The sequence below is a fragment of the Emys orbicularis genome, chromosome 14, assembly GCF_028017835.1.
Source record: "Emys orbicularis isolate rEmyOrb1 chromosome 14, rEmyOrb1.hap1, whole genome shotgun sequence".
Taxonomy (NCBI): Eukaryota; Metazoa; Chordata; order Testudines; family Emydidae; genus Emys; species Emys orbicularis.
In genome coordinates, this window is record NC_088696.1 from 39,147,769 (window position 1) to 39,171,637 (window position 23,869).

The following is a 23,869-nucleotide window of genomic DNA, read 5'->3' on the forward strand; positions in this document are numbered from 1 at the left end:
CCGCTTTCCCTGGGGCTCGGGCTGCCGGCTCCCCCGCTGATGGGGGCAGGGCTTGGGCTGCCAGCCCCAACTGCACGGCCCTGCTCTTCCTGGGGCTCTGGTTGTCTGCCCTGCAACCAGGTCCCACCTGTTGCCTCCAATGCCGGGGTCCTCTGGCCGCCATTAATGATTTTTTTCTTGCGAACCCCCTGTAATGTTCTGCGAACCCCCAGGGGTTCTTGAACCCCAGTTTAGGAACCACTGGTCTAATAGAAGATATTACCTCACCCACCTTGTCTCTTTAATATACTGGGACAAACACGGTTACAACAACACTGCATATATGATTTCTGTGTCTTATCTTCCCGTACTCGTGCAATGTCATCTTCTGTGTCCTCTTCCTCCTCCTTGTTATCATCACTTTCTTCAACTTCCCCTGCCTCAAGAATAGACTGGCCACCCAAGAGGAGTCACGAAAACATGTAATCACTTTATGGGACACAAGCTAGTGCCTCTTCCTCCCTGACAGTTAGCTGGGATGAGCAAGTATAGCTGAGCATAATTTCAGTGCTACATGTATCATTGAGAGAAATTGATTTTCCACCTCAGTCTTGTATATTGTAATAGTTGATACATTTTCTTCTCCTGTTCTGTCTAACAGTTTAGAGTAGAGGTTGTCAGCCTGTGGTCCCTGCAGTCTAAGGGATCCACAAAAAGTGACTATGAAAATAAAGTTTCAGATCCCAGAAAAGGCATTCCATTTTTCTGATCAATCAAAAGTAAATGAATACCCCCATCTATCAGGTCAAAACCCAGACGGGTTGTCATTACCATAGAAGCCCACAGGTTAGCGCCCTTTCTCATGTGGCGTCAAATACCATGCAAAGCAAGTGCAACATTTATAGTTGAATTCTGTTCAGTCAGTTTTCAGTCTAAGACTCTATGGTAGGGGTCTGCGGACCACAAGTTGTATTTCCAAAGGTGCTTCACCTCCATTTGAAATATTTTAGGAGTCCGCAAATGAAAAAAGGTTGAAAACCGCTGGTTTAGAGAAAGGGATATGGTGGAATTTGACAGGCACTAATAATATTTGTCTCTCTGAAGCAGGTTGATCATGTAAGACAGTGAACTCATAAGCATCATCAAGATGTAGAATATGTTTTTTGGGTTTTTTTTTAAAAGGTTGCCAGATGGCTTACAAATGAATGTGGAACCTCTCCATCGGCTGCATTTGAGAGAAAACTGTAATGAGTCCATAAAAAGTTCCAAAACATGGCCTTTTTCTGCAGTGTTTTAACCCAATACTAATTCAGACCACTGGCAAGTCAATACCTCGCTGAGTGGTTTCATGCTTACTTTTTGTTACTTTTCCAAAGAAATGCTTCTAGCAGTTAGGGTGGTATTTTCCTTCTGAGGCTATAAGGTTACTTACACCAGCTACACATACACAGAGCTCATGTTCATACTCTGGTGCCTCATGTATTTGTTTGTTCATTTTGAATCTTGTTGGACTGAGGTTCACTTACTCAGCAGATGGGTGTAACGAATATTTATTAAGGCAAAACACTCAGAGTAGCGATCAATTATACTCACAAGTGAGAAGCTTAACAGGACGATCTCATCACAGTTGCGTCCAGCACCAGACAATACAGCATCAGCTTCTCTTTGTTACACAAACCTATTTATAACTTTATCTTTTCTTATACATACCTATTAGTCTCTCATTTCCCTGTTAACTCTCCTCCTCGCTCAGTACAAGATTAGTGTTAGTCCAAACTGGTCTTTTCTAGTTTTATAGTTACTGTATCTTTTCTTGTTCTCATAAACACGATTACTCTGTAATTGCTTACACATGCGCAACACTAAACATGATTAGTCTGCATTTTCTTAATGTACATAGTTCTACTTAGGCTTATGTTGTTAAATGTTATCAGAACAGATGCATAAAATCCAAAGCAGGCTTCTGTTAGGCCTAAATATGGCTTCATTCTCAACAGTTTTTACAGAAGAAAGTTTTTGTTTGGCACTTCCACCCTGGCAGAAAATGCAAAGACTCCAGTACACTGGGGGAAACTTGCTCTGAAGTACTGTCAAAGTTTTGATGATTGTAACACAAGATTGGGTTTGCAGTTCACCCTTACTGGGGGATGAAGTACCTTCAATGGACTTCCAAGTCTGCTAATTTTACCTTTATCTGTGCACGTTGCATAATGGTTTTTATGCCAAAGTAATGATTGCCTGCATTCAGATTGAAGAGCTGACAGAAGTTTATCAGTTGCATCCCTGTTTTGGAAACCCCGGAGTTTCTGTCTTGCATTGGTTGCCTCTTGTATTATAGCCAATCACTGTTCACTAGAAGCAACAACGCTGTCCCTTTTCACTTGTTGTTGGCAAATAATGCATTGTTCATAAGATACAGTTCAGGAGTGCTTCATAGAATCATAGAATATCAGGGTTGGAAGAGATCTCAGGAGGTCATCTAGTCCAATCCCCTGCTCAAAGCAGGACCAACCCCAACTAAATCATCCCAGCCAGGGCTTTGTCAAGCCTGACCTTAAAAACCTCTAAGGAAGGGGATTCCACCACCTCCCTAGGTAACCCATTCCAGTGCTTCACCACCCTCCAAGTGAAAAAGTTTTTCCTAATATCCAACCTAAACCTCCCCCACAGCAACTTGAGACCATTACTTCTTGTTCTGTCATCTGGTACCACTGAGAACAGTCTAGATCCATCCTCTTTGGAACCCCCTTTCAGGTAGTTGAAAGCAGCTATCAAATCCCCCCTCATTCTTCTCTTCTGCCGACTAAACAGTCCTGGTTTCCTCAGCCTCTCCTCATAAGTCATGTGCTCCAGCCCCCTGATCATTTTTGTTGCCCTCCGCTGGACTCTTTCCAATTTTTCCACATCCTTGTAGTGTGGGGCCCAAAACTGGACACAGTACTCCAGATGAGGCCTCACCAATGTTGAATAGAGGGGAATGATCATGTCCTTTGATCTGCTGGCAATGCCCCTACTTATACAGCCCAAAATGCCATTAGCCTTCTTGGCAACAAGGGCACACTGTTGACTCATATCCAGCTTCTCGTCCATTGTAACCCCTAGGTCCTTTTCTGCAGAACTGCTGCCTAGCCATTCGGTCCCTAGTCTGTAGCAGTGCATGGGATTCTTCCATCCTAAGTGCAGGACTCTGCACTTGTCCTTGTTGAAGCTCATCAGATTTCTTTTGGCCCAATCCTCTAATTTGTCTAGGTCCCTCTGTATCCGATCCCTACCCTCCAGCGTATCTATCACTCCTCCCAGTTTAGTGTCATCTGCAAACTCGCTGAGGGTGCAATCCACGCCATCCTCCAGATCATTAATGAAGATATTGAACAAAACCGGCCCCAGGACCGACCCTTGGGGCACTCCGCTTGATACCGGCTGCCAACTAGACATGGAGCCATTGATCACTACCCGTTAAGCCCGGCGATCTAGCCAGCTTTCTATCCACCTTATAGTCCATTCATCCAGCCCATATTTCTGTAACTTGCTGGCAAAAATACTGTGGGAGACCATATCAAAAGCTTTGCTAAAGTCAAGGAATAACACGTCCACTGCTTTCCCCTCATCCACAGAGCCAGTTATCTCCTCATAGAAGGCAATTAGGTTAGTCAGGCATGACTTGCCCTTGGTGAATCCATGCTGACTGTTCCTGATCACTTTCCTCTCCTCGAAGTGCTTCAGAATTGATTCCTTGAGCACCTGCTCCATGATTTTTCCAGGGACTGAGGTGAGGCTGACTGGCCTGTAGTTCCCCGGATCCTCCTTCTTCCCTTTTTTAATGATGGGCACTAAATTAGCCTTTTCCCAGTCATCCGGGACCTCCCCCGATTGCCATGAGTTTTCAAAGATAATGGCCAATGGCTCTGCAATCACATCCGCCAACTCCTTTAGCACCCTCGGATGCAGTGCATCCAGCCCCATGGACTTGTGCTCATCCAGCTTTTCTAAATAGTCCTGAACCACTTCTTTCTCCACAGAGGGCTGGTCACCTCCTCCCCATGCTGTGCTGCCCAGTGCAGTAGTCTGGGAACTGACCTTGTTTGTGAAGACAGAGGCAAAAAAAACATTGAGTACATTAGCTTTTTCCACGTCCTCGGTCACTAGGTTGCCTCCCTCATTCAGTAAGGGGCCCACACTTTCCTTCACTTTCTTCTTGTTGCTAACATACCTGAAGAAACTCTTCTTGTTACTCTTAACATCTCTTGCTAGCTGCAACTCCAAGTGTGATTTGGCCTTCTTGATTTCACTCCTTGTATGCCTGAGCAATATTTTTATACTCCTCCCTGGTCATTTGTGCAATCTTCCACTTCTTGTTAGCTTCTTTTTTGCATTTAAGATCAGCAAGGATTTCACTGTTAAGCCAAGCTGGTCACCTGCCATATTTACTATTCTTTCTACACATTGGGATGCTTTGTTCCTGCAACCTCAATAAGGATTCTTTAAAATACAGCCAGCTCTCCTGGACTCCTTTCCCCCTCATGTTATTCTCCCAGGTGATCCTGCCCATCAGTTCCCTGAGGGAGTCAAAGTCTGCTTTTCTGAAGTCCAGGGTCCGTATTCTGCTGCTCTCCTTTCTTCCTTGTGTCAGGATCCTGAACTCGACCATCTCATGGTCACTGCCTCCCAGGTTCCCATCCACTTTTGCTTCCCCTACTAATTCTTCACGGTTTGTGAGCAGCAGGTCAAGAAGAGCTCTGCCCCTAGTTGGTTCCTCCAGCCCTTGCACCAGGAAATTGTCCCTTACACTTTCAAAAATTGCCTGGATTGTCTGTGCACCGCTGTATTGCTCTCCCAGCAGATATCAGGGTGATTGAAGTCTCCCATGAGAACCAGGGCCTGTGATCTAGTAACTTCTGTTAGTTCAAGAGTGCCTTCATATTTTGTCTATGGGATACCTGAGGATAATAATAAATATAATGAATAAATACCATATGAATATTGAATAAATAAATAATCTATATTTACCAGTATGTAGCTTATGCCGTGGCTTAGGTATCCAAATGGATACTCAACCCACACTGTAAGCAAAAGTCCGCTTTAGGTTAGCTTAGTGGTTATGGCTAATAATTAGCTACTAATAATTTATATTTTTGAAAGAGGAGAACTTACAGAAATAAACTATAACATACTATATTGTGGATGATACTTTGTGCAATGCATAGCAGTACATTTGACGCCTTCGCATATCAAAAATACCTGAAAAAGTAGTTCATTTACTTAATCTTAAATGTCATCCTTATGGCAAAACCAACAAAATTTAAGTGCATAACATCAAGTGACCAGAGGAAGCAGCGAGTCTGATGTTTGACAGAGATTGCTCCCTGCATTTTCTGATAGCACAGTTTCCAGAATTAGGAAAATATTCCATAATTAGTACCTCTCCTTTACTTTCTGTTTTTATGTTACAAATGGTAACCGTTTTCTTTTTTCCTCTTTTCTTTTTACTTACCTTAAAGTTCAGATTCAGCTTGGTAAACATCACTTTCAGATTCCGCACATCCAAATTATGAAAGAAAACATGTTTATTAACTTTTCTCCAGAAATGATTTCTTGTTTCATTAATATCAACTTGGCTTACTCTAGTTTTTAGGTGGGGGAGTGGCCCCAGTTGGTGGATATGAGCTAATTTGTTGCATTGTATGTACCCTTTTTCCTGCAGGAAAGGACGTAGACATTCCTCAGGACTTCTTTCCTTTGTTGTGAGTGATAGAGCTGGATTTAGTCAGGAGTTCAGGATGGTGGTTGCATTCTGGTCTGGGTTAGGACAAGTTTTACTGATTTTATTCTGTTGATCATCTCTGTGAAGTAGGATGAGAGCTCTTTTTAATGGTTGGTGCTTGGGACTGATGTTTGGTTTATGTAATCCAGGTAGAGCTGAGCGAACAACAGATTTTTTGCTTCAGTGGCCAAAACAAAACAAAAAGGTGTTTGGGTGGAACAAAAATTTTGAATATAAGATACTATTTACTACTAGCACCAGGGCACTTTTTATACGATGCTAAACATTTCGGGGTGGGATAGCTCAGTGGTTTGAGCATTAGCCTGCTAAACCCATGGCTGTGAGTTCAATCCTTGAGGGGCCCATTTAGGGATCTGGGGCAAAAATCTGTCTGGGGATTGGTCCTGCTTTGAGTAGGGGGTGGGACTAGATGACCTCCTGAGGTCCCTTCCAACCCTGACATTCTATGATTTACTCTCCTTCCTAGTCCCTTAATTCCAATAACCTCCCATCATGATGTCAGCAGGTCCTTCAGCCTTTGTGCTGGGCCTGTTTATTTCTCATTTTCTATGCTAACATTGCCAAATCAAAGTGCTCAACATTCAAGAGTTAGACAACAAACAGGAGAGATTTCTGAGAGTTTTAAAAACTAATATAGCACATTGCTTTTCACTCATCTTGATTTTCATCTCGTGGGAGAAGTTGCTTACCCCACTTTGTGCGTGACCATCTCGTTTTCAAAATTCAACTTTAAATGCACACACAAAAATGTAGGCCTCCCTGTTCGCTACCTGAAGGGGATTTACCTTATTCTATCCTCCTGCCTGGTGTGTGGGAGCAACAAACCTATCCCCCGCCCTACCCAGGCCTAGTAGGTCATTGCCTATTCCACTTTCTACCTCAGTTTCCTTACTGCTCCCCACTTTCCCCTAGGCCTTCCGCCCCTCCCCCCCCCCGTCTATCCTCTGCACCCCTGCTCAGTCCCACTGACAGGAATGGGAGATGGTGACCCTTTGGGGTAAGGGCCAAACTTTACAACATTGAAGGTAGAAATCAGAAATTCCTAAAAGCCTTTACCCTCCTCTCCCTTCCCAAAATATTGTGAGATTTGTGATAAAACTGTGAATGTTGGCTGTACTGTACTGTCACGGGGTGAGGCATGTAGACCCAAATACACTTTTTGGAATATATGAGGGCTCTAATTAGATTACACATTCCTATGAAAATCCACCTGCCATTCTTATTTCTACCATAAATAGGGACATTCTAAGTTTGTACCTGATCATACCTATAGAAGCTATTGCAGACTTATTGTACAATATTCCATGGCATTTTTTTATGGATGCAAAGGGCTGTTCACCATGCATTAGAGTATCATCTGTGCCTACTTTTGTGTTTTGAACTATTTATTTGAATTTAAAATAGTCAATAACTTTTCTATATCTTAACAGACTTTAGACAATTTGAAGGAAGGGAAACATAATCTGCGTGTGCGACCTGCAGATATACCAATAGCTGAAAGAGCATCCATGAATTACTGGAGAACGCAAAAATGTATCAGCAAGCCATCAGAGTTTCCTATCAAAAGCCCAGCATTTACAGGTAGATGTCCCAGTCCTCCTCTCTGTGAATGTACCTGGTACTTTAAATTACTCAGCACACTCTGTAGGTCATAAACACTCACTTGTGTTCAGCCAAAACTAGGATTTTTAAAACCCTTTAGAATCTGAAGGTCCTTAATATGTTGTGCTTTGTATGGACGTGCTCAATTTCCAGATGACTGATTATATGAAAGCAAAGGTGCACATTTAGTTACGTGCACATACAATTGGGGATTTTGGTGTGTGCATCCAAGCAGGGCGTGCACCTACCTGGGTGCAGTATCCAGTGTGGGTCTCACCAATGCTGTATACAGAAGAAACACCACCTCCCTACTCCTACTCAATACTCCCTTGTTAAGATATCACATCAGCCCCCTTTGCCACAGCATTGCCATGGGAACTCACGTTCAGCTGCTTAGCTACAATGACCCCTAAGTCCTTTTCTTAGTCACTGCTTTCCAGGAATCAGTACCCCATCTGACAAGTGTAGCCAACATTCTTGGCTCCTGAATGATCTTACATTTGGCTCTATTGAAGTGTGTGGTGTTTGATTGTTCCCAGTTAACCAAGTGATCTAGTGACTGGTCTTAGTCATTATGTGCCACCCTACCAATCATGGATTCATAGATTCCAAAGCCAGAAGTGACCACTGTGATCATCTAGTTTGACCTCCGGTATAATGCAGGCCAGAGAACTTTCCCAAAATAATTCCTACAGCAGATCTTTTAGAAAAAAAATCCAATCTTGATTTAAAAATTGTCAGTGATGGAGAATCCACCATGACCCTTGGTAAATTGTGTCATCTGCAAACTTTATTAGCAGCAATTTTATATTTTCTTCTAGATTATTGATCCAAGTCCCCATGCCAGGTGATCCATTGCTTAGTTAGCAGCCTACCTAGATGGACTGGTTTTCTTAGTCTGCCTTCTTTGTCCCAAGGGTGTTTCCATACAATAGAAGACTATCAAGATCTAACAACCCTCCTTTGTTAACCCTGTGTCACCATCCCTTGAAATTTCATCCCAAAATGAAGGTAAAAAGGCAACAGAGAAGGCAGACAAGCCCCACATTCAAAATGGAGTTTGCAGTCTGGCACAAATACACACAGAGAATCCCCAGAATCAAACAGAATTAATATGTTGTACATAAACAGATCCCCCAAATTGTCTGTCTCTCTCTCTCTCTCTCTCTCTCTCTCTCTCTCACACACACACACACACGCTGATAACTCCCCATTAACAACTATAGATTCTATTTCCCATTATTAGTCTTTGATATGTGTCATATTGTGTTCAGAGAGAAGACATGAACACCCATGCTAAGAAGAACTCTTTGTACCTTCCACCAACAGAAGTAACAAAATCAATGGCAATTTTCCTTGTTTGTGTATTGATCTCCTCTGATTTCCCTCTAGGATTACATGATAAAGCTCCCTTGGGGCTGATGGATACACCATTACTTGATACAGAAGAGGAAGTGCATTACTGTTTTCTGCCATTAGACTTGGTGGGAAAGTACCCTACTTTAGTCAATGATGATAATTTACTGTGGCTCCTGGAGAATGCAGCTCTGATAGAATGTGAATGCAGTGAATTCCGTTTCATAGGTAAACCTCATTCTTTTCTGTTTGGAAAGCACCTTGCACATTTGAGCACTATCAGAATAAGTTACAAATAATTATACTCTACCCCGTCTCTCAACATCTTCAGTTTCATTCTGGTATCTCTGTATAGGGTGACCATATTTCCCAAAGGGAAAAAGGGACACCAAGTGGGGCTAGCCCGAGCCCCCACTCCCACCGCCCTGCCCGTGCGGGGCTGGCCCGAGCCGCTCACCCGAGCTCCCCTCCCCACACGGGGCTGGCATCGCTACTCACCGGAGCCCTGCCTATTGCCTGTGCGAGGCTGGGGCTGGCGTTGCTACTCGCTTGAGCCCTGCCTGCCCCTCCCCCCCGTCCAAGCCCTGCTGCCCCCCTGTGCGGGGCTGGTGTCACGGCTCACTCCCCCCCCCGCACTTTCCCCACACCCCGCTTTTTTGACAAAAGCAGGCATTTGTCCTGTTTGGGCTTAATCTTGGCAACTGATAAAGTTGGCAAAAGCAAACTGAACCAATGCCCACTTTTGCCAAAATAATCGGGACGGCCAGGACAGGGCTTAAAAAAGGGACTGTCCCGGCCAAAACGGGCTGTATGGTGCAGCCTATAGGGCTAACCTGCTTGCTTGTGTGTGTGTGTGTATATATATATATATAGTTAAAGTATTTGGTTTATTGTAATCGGTTTATAAATCTATATTAAAGTAAGTTTGGCTGTAATGCAAAAAACCTACAGGCCATATTTTGTATGTTAAGCTAAGGCAAAGTTAGTATATTTATATTAAAACCTTTTACTTAAAAAGCAAAGTTAACCTATATTTTGTTCCCTAAATAAATAAGTACCCATGCCTATGTTTATAGCCTTTTATTTAAACCAATAAACAATAAAAAATGGCATGGGTTTTTTTTTTTAATTTGTACCTACAAACTTAACAGGTACACCACAAAAAAACATATGTGCGTAGGTACATGTCATCAATACGCACATACATACTAGCCTATGGAGTAAGCGTACCCTAACATTTTGTGGGTAAAAAATAAAATTTGGGCATAAAAAAAAAAAATTCCGGCACTTGTGCCCTATAAAAAAAATAACCCACCTCGCTAAAGCACTCCGCTCTATCATTCTCACTTACATTCTATTTCTACTCTATCTCTCTATCTATTCTATCTATTTACAATAACTACTAGTATTAGTAGGCTATACTTGTTCTTCTTAAACTAAGCTTGGTTTCCCTAAGTTTTATTCTTAGTTTTGTTTATTAGGTTTTAATTTTAAGTTTAAGTTAGTCAAGTAAACCCTAGTCAGCTTTAATAGCTCTTAGCATTAATTTTTCCTAAGTACTGCATCCCGCACTCAAAAATTAAAAAACCTCAACTGCAAGGCTGGTCCTGTGTCTCTTACCACCAGGTTGTCAAAAAAAAAAAAAGAAAGTAAATATATTAACCAAAGCTTTGTTGCATATAATACTATATTATCATATGTATCTTTTAAATAGCAATAATGCAATTGTAACTTTGTAACTCTAAGTATTTTACCATTTACTTACTATTATTAATTTTAATAAAAAATCTATAAGGCTATATCTGTGTCAGTGTAAGCTTCCTGTCATACCCCCCAAAATCCTTCGTAAATTCTGTAAAGCCTAATTCAAAACAAAAACTTTTATCTTCTAATCAAACAAATTGGCAAGCCTAAAACCCATATTAATTAATATTAACAATTAATTATTATTAATATTATTAATCAAATTAAGTTAAATAAAATTAAAAATAAATAAAAAATAATATTATTAGTACTCTCTAAATCAGGCTACAATGGTCACCCTATCTCTGGATCATTTTTGGTACTAACCTACTTCTAAGTCAGTCTCCAATAACATTTATTTTTAAACCAAAATCTTCGATTTTCTTCCTACCCACCAGTTTTCCTTGGGCCAGTACACCACGATGCGGCAACAGGACATGTGGGGACTTCATCTCACCTTAGTGCAACCTCCATGTGATGCAGTTTTTCTGAGCATCGTTTCTTAAGTGTCCCAATCAATATGCGGGCCCACAGCCAGGCTAGTTTAGAAGCTGAGGAAAATGTGTGACTTTGCATTCTGGAATTTATGTTTAGGGTTACCAAACAATATAGGGCCAGGAGGTCTCAGGTTTGGGGCTGCTGCTTTGCAGTGTGATTCCAGCAGAATCTGGCCAGATAGTCAATTTATCTGACACCAGAAGGATTACTCCAGTTTGGTGGAATCCTCTGGTACAGATCTAGTGCAGTGATCCCTGCACCACCTCCTCCTTGCTGGTGGTGCATGGGATAGAGTTGGCGCAATGGCTAGGGCTCCCTGGCACAATGCCAATCTTCAGCTGAGGTGTCAGGTATTGGGGGGCTGTTGGCATCCAGCATAATTCAGTGCAAGCCCTTGGGCTGCTTTTCTGTCAGGGGATTGGCCCAACACACGGCCATTTCAGGATCAAGGGAGCGCAAGGTGAGCTTTGTGCCAACTTTGAACTAACACTGTCTCCCCCCATGTCTCTGTATATGCTGATACCATAGAACTGTATGTCACTAATCCAGGCATAGGATTATAGGCTGTATTATGTTAAACATACAACATTTTAAAAACAAATATAAACTTTCACTGTGCATTAAGTATGCGGCGTTGTTGTAGCCGTGTTGGTCCCAGGCTATTAGACAAGATGGGTGAGGTAATATCTTTTATTGGACCAACTTTTGATGGTAAAAGAGACAAGCTTTTGAACTTACAAAGAGCTCTTCTTCAAGCCCAGGCTCAGAGAAGAGCTCTGTGTAAGATCAAAAGCTCGTCTCTTTCACCAGCAGAAGTTGGTCCAGTAAAAGATATTACCTTAATCCACAGTGAGTGAGGTAAGGGAGTTGGAGGAATGGAGAGAGGGCCTTGGAATTGGGGAGTTGGGCTGGGCAGTGAGGCTGAGTAACTGTACTAACTTGCTTGCTGCCTACAGCCCTTGCCAACCCCTCATCCTACCTGCCTGTAGTCCCTCATCCATATCCCTTCAGTCTCCCTTGGATATTTTAAGCTTCACAATGGGATTCCCAGTCCAACAGACCCGGTAAATTTAGTCAGACCAGACATCTTCTCTGGTGAGCTATAGAGAAGCTGCCTCGGTAGCAGTGCAACAAGCTTCACTTGTCAGGCAACTTGGCCTGCAAGTTTACCTCACACTCTCTCTGTGGCTTTTCCCTCTGTTTGCAGTTAGACCATTTCTAGAACTAGTTCAGCTGCAGCCACTGATGACATCTATTGCTGGCAACTGGTAATTTCCTAATGTAGACAAGACTCGTGATAACATTAAAACATTATCCATAAATGTGTGTGCGTATATATAGTTATACTGTAAATGGCTGTAGAACACAAAATGCTACATGAAGCATATATAATGCCACTGAAACTTTCTAAAATTAAAAAAAAAAAAGTTTAGATACTATATTAGATATATTCAAAGGGGTACCTTTCTTCACTTCATGTGGAAATGTATATACATGCAAAAGTTCAGGTTACAAATCCCAACTGTAATACCAAATGTTACTGGCAAAACAGTACCAGCTATATATATCAGGCTCATGGGGCTTGTGCAATGGGGCTAAAAATAGAAGTGTAGCCGTTCGGGCTTTCAGACCCACCCTCACTGGGTTTCAGAGCTTGGGCTCCAGTCTGAGCAGGAACATCTAAACTGCTATTTTTAGCCCCTAGCATGAGCCCTGGGAGGTCAGTTGATCCAGGTCTGAGACTTGCTGCCACGGGGTTTTGTTTGCAATGTAGACATACCCTGACAGTGTTAAACCCTTTCTGCCACTGGCACTGCTGATTGCCAAGCATAGAATCCCCTTGATATGGATGAGAAAAGAGACTTATAACAAACTGTAGCCTCCCATTGTGCTGAAAGCAGCATCCAAGGAACAAACTAGCTATTGAAAAAGGACAAACATTAAGATATACCACAAAATATGGTCAAAATGTACAGATTACCTTGAAACAGACAAAATGGTCTAAATATTTTGAAACCACTGCTCGTAGCCTTAATAGAAGGAAATGTATGTACTGGAACAAATTTCAATTAGACTGCAAATCAAACTTGTTATGCAGGTTTCAGAATATATAGCACTAATGGTGAATAGTTTGAACCAAAAGAAAAGCTTATATTTGTTTTAATGTAATTCTCAACTAGTATATGTTAATGTAAGCTTACCTACAATCAATCAATCAATAATATATATTTACTAATTTTTATGTCAAAGTTAAAATAATAATTTAAAATATCCTAAAGTCAAATATGGGATTAAGGCATGTTCCTATAGCTTTTGCTTATGTAAATAGTCCCATTAATATGCTGTGGAACAGGTGGAAGAAGGATGGTGGGCCTGATTCGCATTTACACCAAGAGTCCTTTACACTGCCAGAACAGTATAAACGGATCTTAAAGTGGGAGTAAATTTCACCCCCTTTTTAAAGCCTCTTTACACTACCAAAGCCGTAGAAAAGAGTCTTAGTGTATATGAGAATTGGGTTCTTTATCTCTCTGGTAGTAACAAAATAATTTTTCATTTATGAAAGGATCATCTAGCTTCAAAAGAGTTATGTACCCTTTTGACGTGTGGCAGAAAACCACAGCTCCTCCACTAAGTGTTTTTCTGATGTTGCCACAATTTTGCCCTGGTGTTTTTGAAGGACCTGCTTGCATCAGAATTCATCAGCCCGTGGTAAACTATGTTGAAGCATACTTCAGGAAGGATTTCTGCTTGCAGAATAGCCCATATTTGAGTCATGTGGAACTTTGCTGCAAATGAAACCAAACTGATTCTTGTGGATTGTACTACCTATCATTTTGCTATGCTTTAAAGTAAAGTGACATTTGATTTTACATCTTGATCTTCAAAAACTATTATGATTATATTAGTTTTCAGGTATTTATTTTCAAACACCAAGAATCTCCTGGTTTACTGCTATAATATAAAATAACTAATATATTATTGTTGGGGAGGGAGGGGGAAATGTCAACAGCCTATTGTTTTTGCTAGAGTGAACAGGTAAATGGACAGGTAAATGACAAAATTAACACTTCGGTTTTTGTCTTTATTTTTCAAGTAAATTTTCTTCGCTCAGAGAAGATTTTGTTGCCTGATAATTTCTCCAACATAGATGTTTTGGAAGCAGAAGTTGTAACTTTGGGAATTCCTAACCTTACCGATGCAGTGAAGCTTTATAGGGGTAATTTGGTGTCACTTTATTTTCAGTGTATTCTCCCATTCACTTCCCGTCTCAGCTAAGGTGTTTGAATATTGAGGTGATTCATAGATACATAGATTCCAAGGCCATAAGGGACCATTGTGATCATCTAGTCTGACCTCCTGTGTAACACGGACATAGAATTTACCTGAAATAATTCCTTTTGAACTAGAGCATTTTCCAGTCTTGATTTAAATTTTGCCAGGGATGGAGAATCTACCATGACCCTTGATACGTTGTTGCAATGGTTAATTACTCTCACTGTAAAAAATTTACACCTTTCTCCCAGTCTGAATTTGTCTAGCTTCAACTTCTAGCCATTGGACCTTGTTAGACCTTTCTCTGCTAGATTGAAGAGCTCATTATGAAATATTTGTTCTCCATGTGGGTACTTATAGCCTGTCATCAAGTCACCACCTTTCCCTTTTGTTAAGCTAAATAAGATTGAGCTCCTTGAGTATGTCACTCTAAGGCATGTTTTCCAGTCCTGTAATCATTCTCATGGCTCTTATCTGAACCCTTTCCAAATTTATCAATGTCCTTCTTAAATTGTGGACACCAGAACTGGACACAGGATTCCAGCAGCAGTCACACCAGTGCCAACTAGAGGTAATACAACCTCTCTGCTCCTACTCAAGATTTCCCTGTTTATGCATCCAAGGATCTCATTAGCCCTGTTGGCCACAGATTTACACTGGGGGCTCCTGTTCAGCTGATTATCTACCCTCCCACCCCAAATCCTTTTCAGTCTCTACATCCCAGGATAGAGAACCCATCCTGTAAGTATGGCCTACATTCTTTGTTCCTAGATGTATACATTATATTTGGCCATATTAAAATGCATATTGCTTGAGCCCAGCTTACTAAGCAATCCAGAATGCTCTGTATCAGTGACCTGTCCTCTTCATTATTTATCACTTCCCCTATTTTTATGTCATCTGGAAATTTTTAGTGATGATTTTATGTTTTCTTGCAGGTCATTAATAAAAATGTTAACTAGCGTAGGGCACGACCTGACCCCTGCAGGACCCCACTAGAAACACACCCATTCAATCCATTCAATGATGATTCTGCATTGACAATTACATTTTGAGACCTATCAGTTAGACAACTTTTAATCCACTTCATGTGTGTCATATTAATTTTATATTGTTCTAGTTTTCAGTCAAAATGTCATGCAGTACCAAGTCAAATACCTTACAGAAGTCTATTACATCCACACTATTACCTTTATCTACCAAATTTGTAATCTCATAAAAAAAATCAAGTTAGTCTGACAAGATCTATTTTCCATAAACCCATGTTGATTGCCATTAAGTATATTATCCTTATTTAATTCTCTATTAATCAAGTCCTATATCAGATGTTCCACTGTCTTGTCCGGGATCAATGTGAGACTGACAGGCTTATAATTACCCCGGTCATCCCGTTTACCCTTTTAAAATATTGGCACAACATTCGCTTTCTTCCAGTCTTCTGGAACTCCTTTGGTATCCCAAGACTTATTGAAAATCAACATTAATGGGCTCAAAAATCTTGAGCTAGGGCAATTTCTGACATAACAGTTCCTGGAGACAAAACCCCCTATATGATGGTCTCCTCAGATGCAGAATTAGAAGATAAATCGTTTTCTCTTCCTTGCCTTTTGATCAGACAGCATCACTTCCCTCTTTGAATTCCTCAGTTAGTGCCCCTTGCCCATGAAATTATATTTAAATTTCTTGCCCTCATCTTTATGGCCCTGAACAACTTTGCCCTGGCCTGCAACTTGGATCTTAATTCTTATTGTGTCTCTTGTTGCTCCTTTGTGTCTCTCCATTAACAGTGGCCCCTATGTTCTCTTCTCCCACTTCTACTTATTCCATGTTGCCCTTTGCATGGATCTACTTCCCAACCCCAGTGTGTCTTAGTGACCTGCTACTTAAGGGCTCTAGGAGCACCTTGAGCAAGCATTACTCCTTGTAGTTATGCCAAAACATCTGCCATAAGAAATGCAGGGCCTGCTCTAAAACAAGCAAACAAAACCTTTTCTATATTGGAGTTGGTTATAAATGCAAATTCTGCAAACAAAAGGAACATCTTTTCTGAGTGGGAGCATTTTTAACATTCATTTCTTATGGACAGAAAAATGTATTAAATTGATATTTTGAACCCAGAGGACTTCTCAACAGATTGCATGAATGCTGAGAGAGAGGGCAAGTGTTGCTGTAATTATTAATCTTTTCTTGTTAGAACACAGTCTTGATACATTTATGTATTTCCTTTTCATGTAGGAAATTGCTCTATGCTGACCTCTAACCTTGAAGATTCTGTGAAGGGTATAGTAAACAAGATGCTGGAAGTTCAGGAAGTTGTGAGGCCCCCCTTGTATGTTATGGCACTTGGTGTCTTAGTAAAATACCCTGATTCAGCACTTGGACAGCTCCATATAGAAAGTACTTTAGACCGAAACCAGCTGTACATCTCTGGGAATGGAGTCCTCTTTCAACATGTCAAGTAGGTTTTCTTTGATATACTAGTCTTCATTAAATTCACGAGGCCAGGTTCATTTTCTGTTTGAGTTCTTCAGCCATATTGCATACTAACTTTGGAAGAGCAGTCCTTAGTTCTACTCCTGAAGCTATATTACTAAAATGGAATATTGTAACTTCTAAACTGCACTGTAAGTGCTAAATTCTGCTTTGTCACAAAGTGATCCTGTATGCCTAGAGAAGGGCAGCCATCATTACACTAGACAGAAGGAATGACTCCCCAAGGAGCACTAAAGAAGCAATGAAATGCTTTCCAAAAAGTATATAAATGTAAGAAACTCAAAGGATGTAAGAAGTGAGTGAAACATTAAAAACATACTTTTTAAAAAAAATTGTTTAATAATTTCTTTCACTTACCTGCTGTGACCTGAGTTCATCCCTCCTCTCAGCATTCTGCATTCCTCCGCTAGTATCACTGATCGCTAACATTGCAGAGAGAGGAGGACAGCTCTTAAACAGGTTTAGGTGTCTCTACTCACAGCAACCATTGCCAGGTCTTGGCAGATGAAAGGCCTGTAAGTTCACCTTCAATTTATATTTGTTTAAATTTTTCGGACAACACATATAGTCTGTTAGGGCCTGATGCTGCAGACCTGTTCTAAGTCTGGTATGGAGCTCTCATGTGAAGGTTCTAGTGAATTAGCATTATTTGTCAAGTGGAAGAAATGCAAAAGTGTTCAATGGGAAAAATCTCATTGAAAGCTCAAGTATCAATAGCTGGAAAAGCTTTCTACCAGGTGTTCTTAACAATGGCTTGGCCTGAATTAGTTAAAAAATAAATCATATAAAGTATTTGGTATAATAAAATAGACAAAGATCTAGTGACCTATTCTCAATTAACTTTGGATGGATAGGAACTGGCTAGGAACTTGCCGCCTCCCACTTACTGAAAATATGTCTGAAATCCATGAACTCTGTGCTTACTTGGACAAAAGGGACATCACATATGAACCAATGAAAGATGCTTTGAAATCATATCTGAAACAAAAGATACCCGCAGAGACGAAGGGACACAGTAAGTAAAGGTTTTTCAATAAGTGATTGTATTGTTTTAAAATATGATGAGTGGATATTGGCTGATTAAGAATAAAGACTCAATAATCCAGTGCTAGCTAGGAGGAAAAGGTAGGTTTCAAATTAACCAGGGTTTTATGTGACCAACAAACTCCTCATTTTCATAAAATCTAGTATGAGCCAATAGTTATTAAGAAGTGGCTACTGCAGCCCCACGAGCTGTATAATAATACATACAACAAAAAGCTTTAGAAGCAATGCATAGTAACTGCACTACAGTAACATTTATTTCTGAAGGGGCATTCAGATTTATGTTTAGAATATAACTGCTTGCTTGAAAATTCTGTCTCTTCCCCCCCCTCGAAAGAGACAGAATTAGTGAAGACTCTTCATGACATACAGCATATTTCCAGGCAGATATGCAAATAAGTCTTACATCCCAGAAAGTCTGTGTGAATTGAGTTGCTACAATACATTTTCTGGTTAAGGTTATATGTTGTACACAGCGCACAGTCAGCTTGTGGAACTCCTTGCCTTAGGAGGCTGTGAAGGCTAGGACTACAACAAGGGTTTAAAAGAGAACTAGATAAATTCACGGAGGTTAAGTCCATTAATGGCTATTAGCCAGGATGGGTAAGGAATGGTGTCCCTAGCCTCTGTTTGTCAGAGGGTGGAGATGGATGGCAGGAGAGAGATCACTTGATCATTACCTGTTAGGTTTACTCCCTCTGGGGCACCTGGCATTGGCCACTGTCGGTAGACAGGATACTGGGTTAGATGGACCTTTGGACTGACCCAGTACAGCCATTCTTATGTTCTTATGTTCTTATATGAGACTAGGGGATTGATATTTAAAGTGGGGTTCCTGTGTGAAATGTATGTACCTACAAAGGACTGAATCCTACTAATTCTTTTTATGGAATTAAAATCCATGACAACAGGGCTTGGTATGAAGGAGTTCTGTCATCTCTGTTGCATCTTGATGTCGTCATGACATACTGTGGTGCATAGCTTGTGTTAGAGAAATTAAATGGGAAATAATTGTAACAATCTCAAATGCCTAACAATTGAGTTGCTATTATTTGTATTGCAGTAGCAACTAGCGACCCCAGTCATGGACCGGGGGCCTATTGTGCTAGGTGAGGTACTGTACAAACTCATTTTATTTTACATATTCACATTCCAGAGTTGTCTAATCTTTTCATATTATTGTCCACATCCCTCCAAACATCACTTCTGTGAGAATGTGACTGCTATGTATCTCTTTCAGTACTGACATGTGCTATTGTAGGCACATATTTCATAATGCAGGTGCTTTTCAAATTAAATATTTTTAACCATTTTTATTCTGGTGAATATTTATTTAAACTTTCCAGCAGCATATCACAGGATAATCCATAAGTAACTTTATACAGTTGCATGGACTATTCCTGTTACTGATTTCAATCTAAACTTTTCCAGAAAGTCATTTAGACATTCAGCTAAAATCTAGAGGCTAAACACAGAGGCTAAATTGTGCCCAAGCTTGTGCAGGGCCACGGGAGGGACTGGAGCAGGCACCATAACACTATTTCCATTCCTCACACACAAGCAGTATGTGAGGCTAGCCTAATGTCTCCAAAAGTAGTGGTAAAAGGAACACACAAACAGTGGTGAAGAAATAGCTTTGCCTCCCTTGCACTCCCAGGAGTTCCCTGAGCTTAAACCCACAGTCAAGTCCAGTGAAAGCTTTCTATCAGTCGTAAATTTCAAAGCAAACTCCAGCACACCTCAGCTTTTCCCACTGCTCCTGAACGTTGACGTTGTGTAGCTTTTTGGTGTAGGTTCAACAGCATATCCAGCTTTATCTACATTGGGCAGGTAAATGTACCAGGTTGGTGAGCCCAAACAGAACCAGACTTACGTTCACAGATGCAGACCAAGACTTTGGACTGGACTGGAGAGAGGAATACTGCCTGCAGCATGGGTGTTTGCTGTTGCACATTTGCATGCCTGGTTATTTCTTGACAATGCTTATATCTGACCCCTGGAAACAGAATGCAAGGCCTGAGCTCTGCGTGTGTTTGCACAGAATTCTCTACATTCATTTAGCATACTAAAGAGTCCATATTGTGATATCCCATCAGTAGCTCACGACTGTCATATCCACCACCAAGTTTCATTATTATTTAAAATTACTTGCACTGTGACCTTGACATTTTGAACCTTATCCCTTAGATGAAGACTGGACAGCAGAAGTAAGAGTCTACTCCCTGCATCAGATTGTGAAAATTTATGTGGGAAGCCATTGGTATGAAACATACTTACAAACCTTGCTGAAGGTACAGTCAATAAGTATCTTTCTATTGCCTTACTGTAAGTCTGCCTAAGACATTTCAGTATTGGAAAGGTGATAAGATAACATTCGATGGAGTTGGTCTGGCAGCCTGGGGCAATCAGAGCTTCATTTCTGGGCTGGGAGCTGTCTGAAGGCAACATGTTTAGCCTCTGAAGGAAATAAGCACCTAGAATTATTCATGAGAGAAGTGTTCCCCTCCTGGCCAACAACACAAGCAGCATTGACTGGGGCTGATAGAACCTGGTTAAGTCTTCTTTCACCAGGTACATGGGCTGCCAAAACCATGTGTGGGGGCAGGCTTCATTCCCTCAAAATTAATATTAGAAATCCATAAGAACAAATAGAAGCGCATAAGCATGCACTTAACTTCATAATATAATAATTATATATGGAGATATACCTATCTCATAGAGCTGGAAGGGACCTTGAAAGGTCATCAAGTCCAGCCCCCTGCCTTCATTAGCAGGACCAAGTACTGATTTTTGCCCCAGATCCCTAAGTGGCCCCCTCAAGGATTGAACTCATAATCCTGGGTTTAGCAGGCCAATGCTCAAACCACTGAGCTATCCATCCCTCCCCTCATGTATGATCTTAAGTTCATGTATGATCTTAAGTTCCATTGAATTCAAGTTTAAGTTAAGCACATGCTTAGGAGCTCCGTTGAATGGAGATGGACTTAAGCACATGCGTAAAGTTAAGGAAAAGCCTAGGTGCTTTGCTGAATCAGGGCCAAAAAGAGCCAATCTTAAATCTCAAAATGCACACATGACACCCCAGAGCGCATTTTCAGAAAGGTGGCCTGCCTTTTGCCCCTACAAAAATTGCACTGAATTTTGGATTTGCAATTCAACTGAAGGCACAAATTTGAGCAGGTGCACAATTCTAATTCCCTGACTGCAGGAGCACTAAACTAGAAGTGTAATTTACAGACACAAATTGCACCTGTAAGCAAGGAAGACAGACTGAAATGTTTCTCCCTGCACAGAGCCATCCTTGCCCTCCCTGCATCCCCACTTGTCTATGTAAAGGCAGGTAGAGAAGAAATGAGGGGGGTAGGACGAATGAGCCTCTCTTATAAATGCAACCTTGACATCAAAGAACGTACATGGGGCTCTTTCGTAGGCCTTGCATGTTTCCAGGTCCATGCAGGCCAATGTGATTCAAAGGGCATGTCTACACTTACCTCCGGAGCGATGGACCCAGCGGGGGTTGATTTATCGCGTCTAGTGAAGACGCAATAAATCGACCGCCGAGCGCTCTCCTGTCGACTCCGGTACTCCACCGGAGTGAGAAGCATAGGTAGAGTCGACGGGGGGCGCGTCAGCAGTCGACCTACCGCAGTGAAGACACCGTGGTAAGTAGCTCTAAGTACATCGACTTCAGCTACGCTATTTTCGTAGCTGAAGTTGCGCAACTTAGACCGACTTAGCTCTCTCTCCCCCCTCCCCCCCGAGTGTAGACCAGGCCTAAGAATGGAGATCTCTGGAAGTCCTGTATTCAGAGAACCCCGTTTTCTGGTGTGTCGCCTGCTGTACACTGGCCTCAGAGGCTTTAAATGACAAGCATCAACATTCATCCTTTAAAATATTTGTACTAAGCTCATGGTTGGCGCTGAGCTTTTGTGCTGCCACAAATGCCAGAGCAAGCAGAGAAAGTCTGGATATACTGCAGAAGTAACAAGCTCATGATATAAATCAGTGGTCCCCAAACTGTGGAGTGTGCCCCCCTAGGGCATGGAGAAACATTTCGGGGGGCACATGGTAGGACCCGGGCCAGCCACTGGGGGGTGTGTGGGAAGGGAGTGCCACAAAGCCCAGCTCAGGCCCCAGCCCAGTTCCAGCCACCGCTCCTCTTCACCCCCAGCTGCACCTCCAGTCCACCCCCAGGCCAGCTCTGGCCCCAGCCACAGCTCCACTCCGCCCCCTGCTCCATCCCCAGCCCAGCTCTGCCCTTATCCCTCTCCCCCACCAGGCCAGCTCTGCCATCAGCCCAAGCTCCTCTACTGAGCCAACTGTGCAGTAATGGAGGAGGGGGCACAGACAGATTCCAGTACTGGTAAGAGGGGGCGTGACAGGAAAAGTTTCGGCACCACTGATATAAATGAACCCCATTGGCAAGCGAAGTAGCATCATGCTCGAACAACTCGCTCTACGTTTAGCTACATTCAACCTTCCCTGGCTAGAAGGAGAGTTGCTTTGATATGAGATTTGGAGGGACATGGTGGGAAGAAGACAAGTCTTAAAGTAACCCTGACTTCCTAAGGTACGATATATATTTATTTCTCCAGTGTCCAGAGCTCCTGTCAAACTGCAAAAAAGTTTATTGGATTACATATGGTCAGAGTCTCCTAATCCATGGAGATGGGCAAATATTTCGACACATTCTCAACTTCCTTAGACTTGGCAAGCTGTTTTTACCATCTGAATTTAAGTAAGAAAAGAGAGATCATGCATTTTATTAGTCTTATTCCAGATATCTATAGGAAAAAAGGTATTAATCTCTTATTCAACCTATAGGTTTTCTGATTTACATGGTGATTAAAGTATTAAAGCAAGATTTTTAGTTCCAGTAGTATTTATTATCAAATTCATACAGCAACATTAGTGTTAAAAAATTAGCATAAGGCTTTGTGAATTTAAAGAAACCATGAGCAAATAAATTGTAGCCAATAATTTATTCACCAAATTTAGCTTCTTTTTTCTGTGTGCAAATTGACTGCAAACAGGTTATGGTTTACTTAAACTCGTTTGTTGTTCAAAATTATTTGCTGTATGATTTCTACAAATAAATCGTGCTCTGTTGATTGTTCACGAGCAGTTTGTTTTCAGTGTTAGGTATTCAAAGTTTGAACTGTTTTTCTCAAAAGAGTTCACTTATTTTGGATATCTGGAATGAAATTCTGGTTCAACTGAAGTGAATGGAAGTTTTGCCTTGACTTCAGTGGAGCCAGAATTTCACCTTTCATTGTTTGGGTTCCCAATTTGAGATACCTATATGCCATCCAAAAAACAAGGCACCCAAAATTCGTAAACACTTTTGAAAGTTTTGGCCTATATTTTTTCCATGTGTGAAAATGGATTGCATCGGTAGCAAAATAAAAAAATGACTCAAGTTAGGGAGAGTGCATTTTGCACGATCACTTTGCATTGTTGATTACAGAAGATGATTTCAAAAATTGACTAGTATTTAGAAAAGATAATCTGAATGTATTTGAGAGAATTACTGTACAGTTAAGCTTATTTACAATTTACAGAGAATGGTCTCTATTTTGTCAAGAAGCAGAGGAGTACAGAATTCCTTCTCTTTTTGAAGCACTTTATCAGTGTGATGGATACAGGTAAAGAAGATGCTTGTCTATTTGCTATAGTTTCATAGGCTCATAAATTCCATGGCCATAAGGGACCATTGTGATCATCTAGTCTGACTTTCTGTATAACACAGGACATAGAACTTACCCCCAAATAATTCCTTTTGAACTAGAGCATGTTTTTAAAAAAAAAAAAATCAAATCCTGATTTAAAATTTTCCAGGGATGGAGAATCCACCACAATGTTTAGTAAATTGTCCTAATGATTAATTACCTTCACTTTAAAAAGAACACCTTATTTCCAGTCTGAATATGTCTAACTTCAGCTTCCAGCTGTTGGATCATATTATACCTTTCCCTGCTAGATTGAAGAGCCAAACATTTGTTCCCCATGTAGATATTTAGACATTGTGATCAAGTCACCCTCTAACCTTCTCTTTGTTAAAATAAATAGATTGAGCTCCTTGATTCTATCACGAGG

General features: G+C 41.2%; 1 protein-coding gene across 1 annotated transcript in view; it reads left to right on the forward strand.

Annotated features, from left to right (window-relative positions):
- Positions 1-23,869, forward strand: part of KCTD19 (potassium channel tetramerization domain containing 19) — a 34,085-nt gene that overhangs the window by 6,115 nt on the left and 4,101 nt on the right. Inside the window, exons 3-10 of the mRNA XM_065416804.1 lie at positions 7,192-7,342; positions 8,756-8,947; positions 14,058-14,180; positions 16,472-16,694; positions 17,584-17,744; positions 19,961-20,064; positions 22,369-22,511; positions 23,335-23,418. Coding sequence (XP_065272876.1) covers positions 7,192-7,342; positions 8,756-8,947; positions 14,058-14,180; positions 16,472-16,694; positions 17,584-17,744; positions 19,961-20,064; positions 22,369-22,511; positions 23,335-23,418 — 1,181 coding nt within the window. The remainder of the gene's footprint in view (positions 1-7,191; positions 7,343-8,755; positions 8,948-14,057; positions 14,181-16,471; positions 16,695-17,583; positions 17,745-19,960; positions 20,065-22,368; positions 22,512-23,334; positions 23,419-23,869) is intronic.